This window comes from Nematolebias whitei, chromosome 9 (genome assembly GCF_014905685.2).
Source record: "Nematolebias whitei isolate Nwh7 chromosome 9, NemWhi1, whole genome shotgun sequence".
NCBI classification, from domain to species: Eukaryota; Metazoa; Chordata; class Actinopteri; order Cyprinodontiformes; family Rivulidae; genus Nematolebias; species Nematolebias whitei.
Genome location: NC_056506.1, coordinates 50,046,979 through 50,047,986, shown reverse-complemented (window position 1 = coordinate 50,047,986; position 1,008 = coordinate 50,046,979). Strand labels below are relative to the sequence as shown.

General features: G+C 44.2%; 1 protein-coding gene across 1 annotated transcript in view; it reads right to left on the bottom strand.

Annotated features, from left to right (window-relative positions):
- The window catches only part of LOC119415285 (zinc finger protein 3 homolog), a 5,233-nt gene that overhangs the window by 2,926 nt on the left and 1,299 nt on the right, over positions 1-1,008 (bottom strand). The window contains exon 2 of the mRNA XM_037682464.1: positions 502-562. Within this exon, the coding sequence (XP_037538392.1) occupies positions 502-562 (61 nt within the window). The remainder of the gene's footprint in view (positions 1-501; positions 563-1,008) is intronic.

Sequence of the window (1,008 nt, the reverse complement as noted above, 5' to 3'; positions counted from 1 at the left end):
GTCAGGACCTGCCAGAGCCTTCCAGGACCTGAGCCTGTCAGGACCTGAGCCCGTCAGGACCTGCCAGAGCCTTCCAGGACCTGAGCCTGTCAGGACCTGCCAGGACCTGAGCCCGTCAGGACCTGAGCCCGTCAGGACCTGAGCCCGTCAGGACCCACCAGGACCTGCCAGGACCAGAACCTGCCAGGACTCGTCTCTTTTTGAGCCGTCGGTTCGATTCTACAAGTGTCAGTAAGACGTTTGTTAACCCGTTGACCCCCCTGCCTGTGTTTATTCTTAACGTTGTTTCAGTCGCAGCTACAATCGTGTGTTGCTGCATCTTGAAATCAAAACTTATTGAATCAAAACTTTCATTACAAATAATAAAACCAATAAAAACTTTATTTCTGTTCTTCCTGTTGGCATTACCTCGAGCATCCCGTCAGCGCTCCTGTGATTTCTGTAACGTTTTTCAGCTGCAGATGAAACAAAGTGTTTTCAGTCATCCTCGTTTCTGCTCACCTTCCTCTGAGCTGTCGGCTTCGTCCGAGTCTTCATCTTTGATCAGCACCACCTCTGAGAGCTGCAGACACCACCCAGAACAAGACGGAGTAAGTTTCACTGACTGTAAACATGAAACAAGTCACCGACACGTCGACCTGCGTCCTTTAAACACAGATCAGGGAGACTGAACGGTTGTCGTGGTCCTGTACAAAGATCAGTTTCACTGGAAAATTATCAGCTTAAAGTCTCCAGCTGCCACAGATCGAATGCTGCATCTATATATTATAACGCTGCATCTATATATTATAACGCAGCATCTATATATTATAACGCTGCATCTATATATTATAATGCAGCATCTATATATTATAACGCAGCATCTATATATTATAACGCTGCATCTATATATTATAATGCAGCATCTATATATTATAACGCAGCATCTATATGTTATAACGCAGCATCTATATATTATAACGCAGCATCTATATATTATAATGCAGCATCTATATATTATAATGCAGC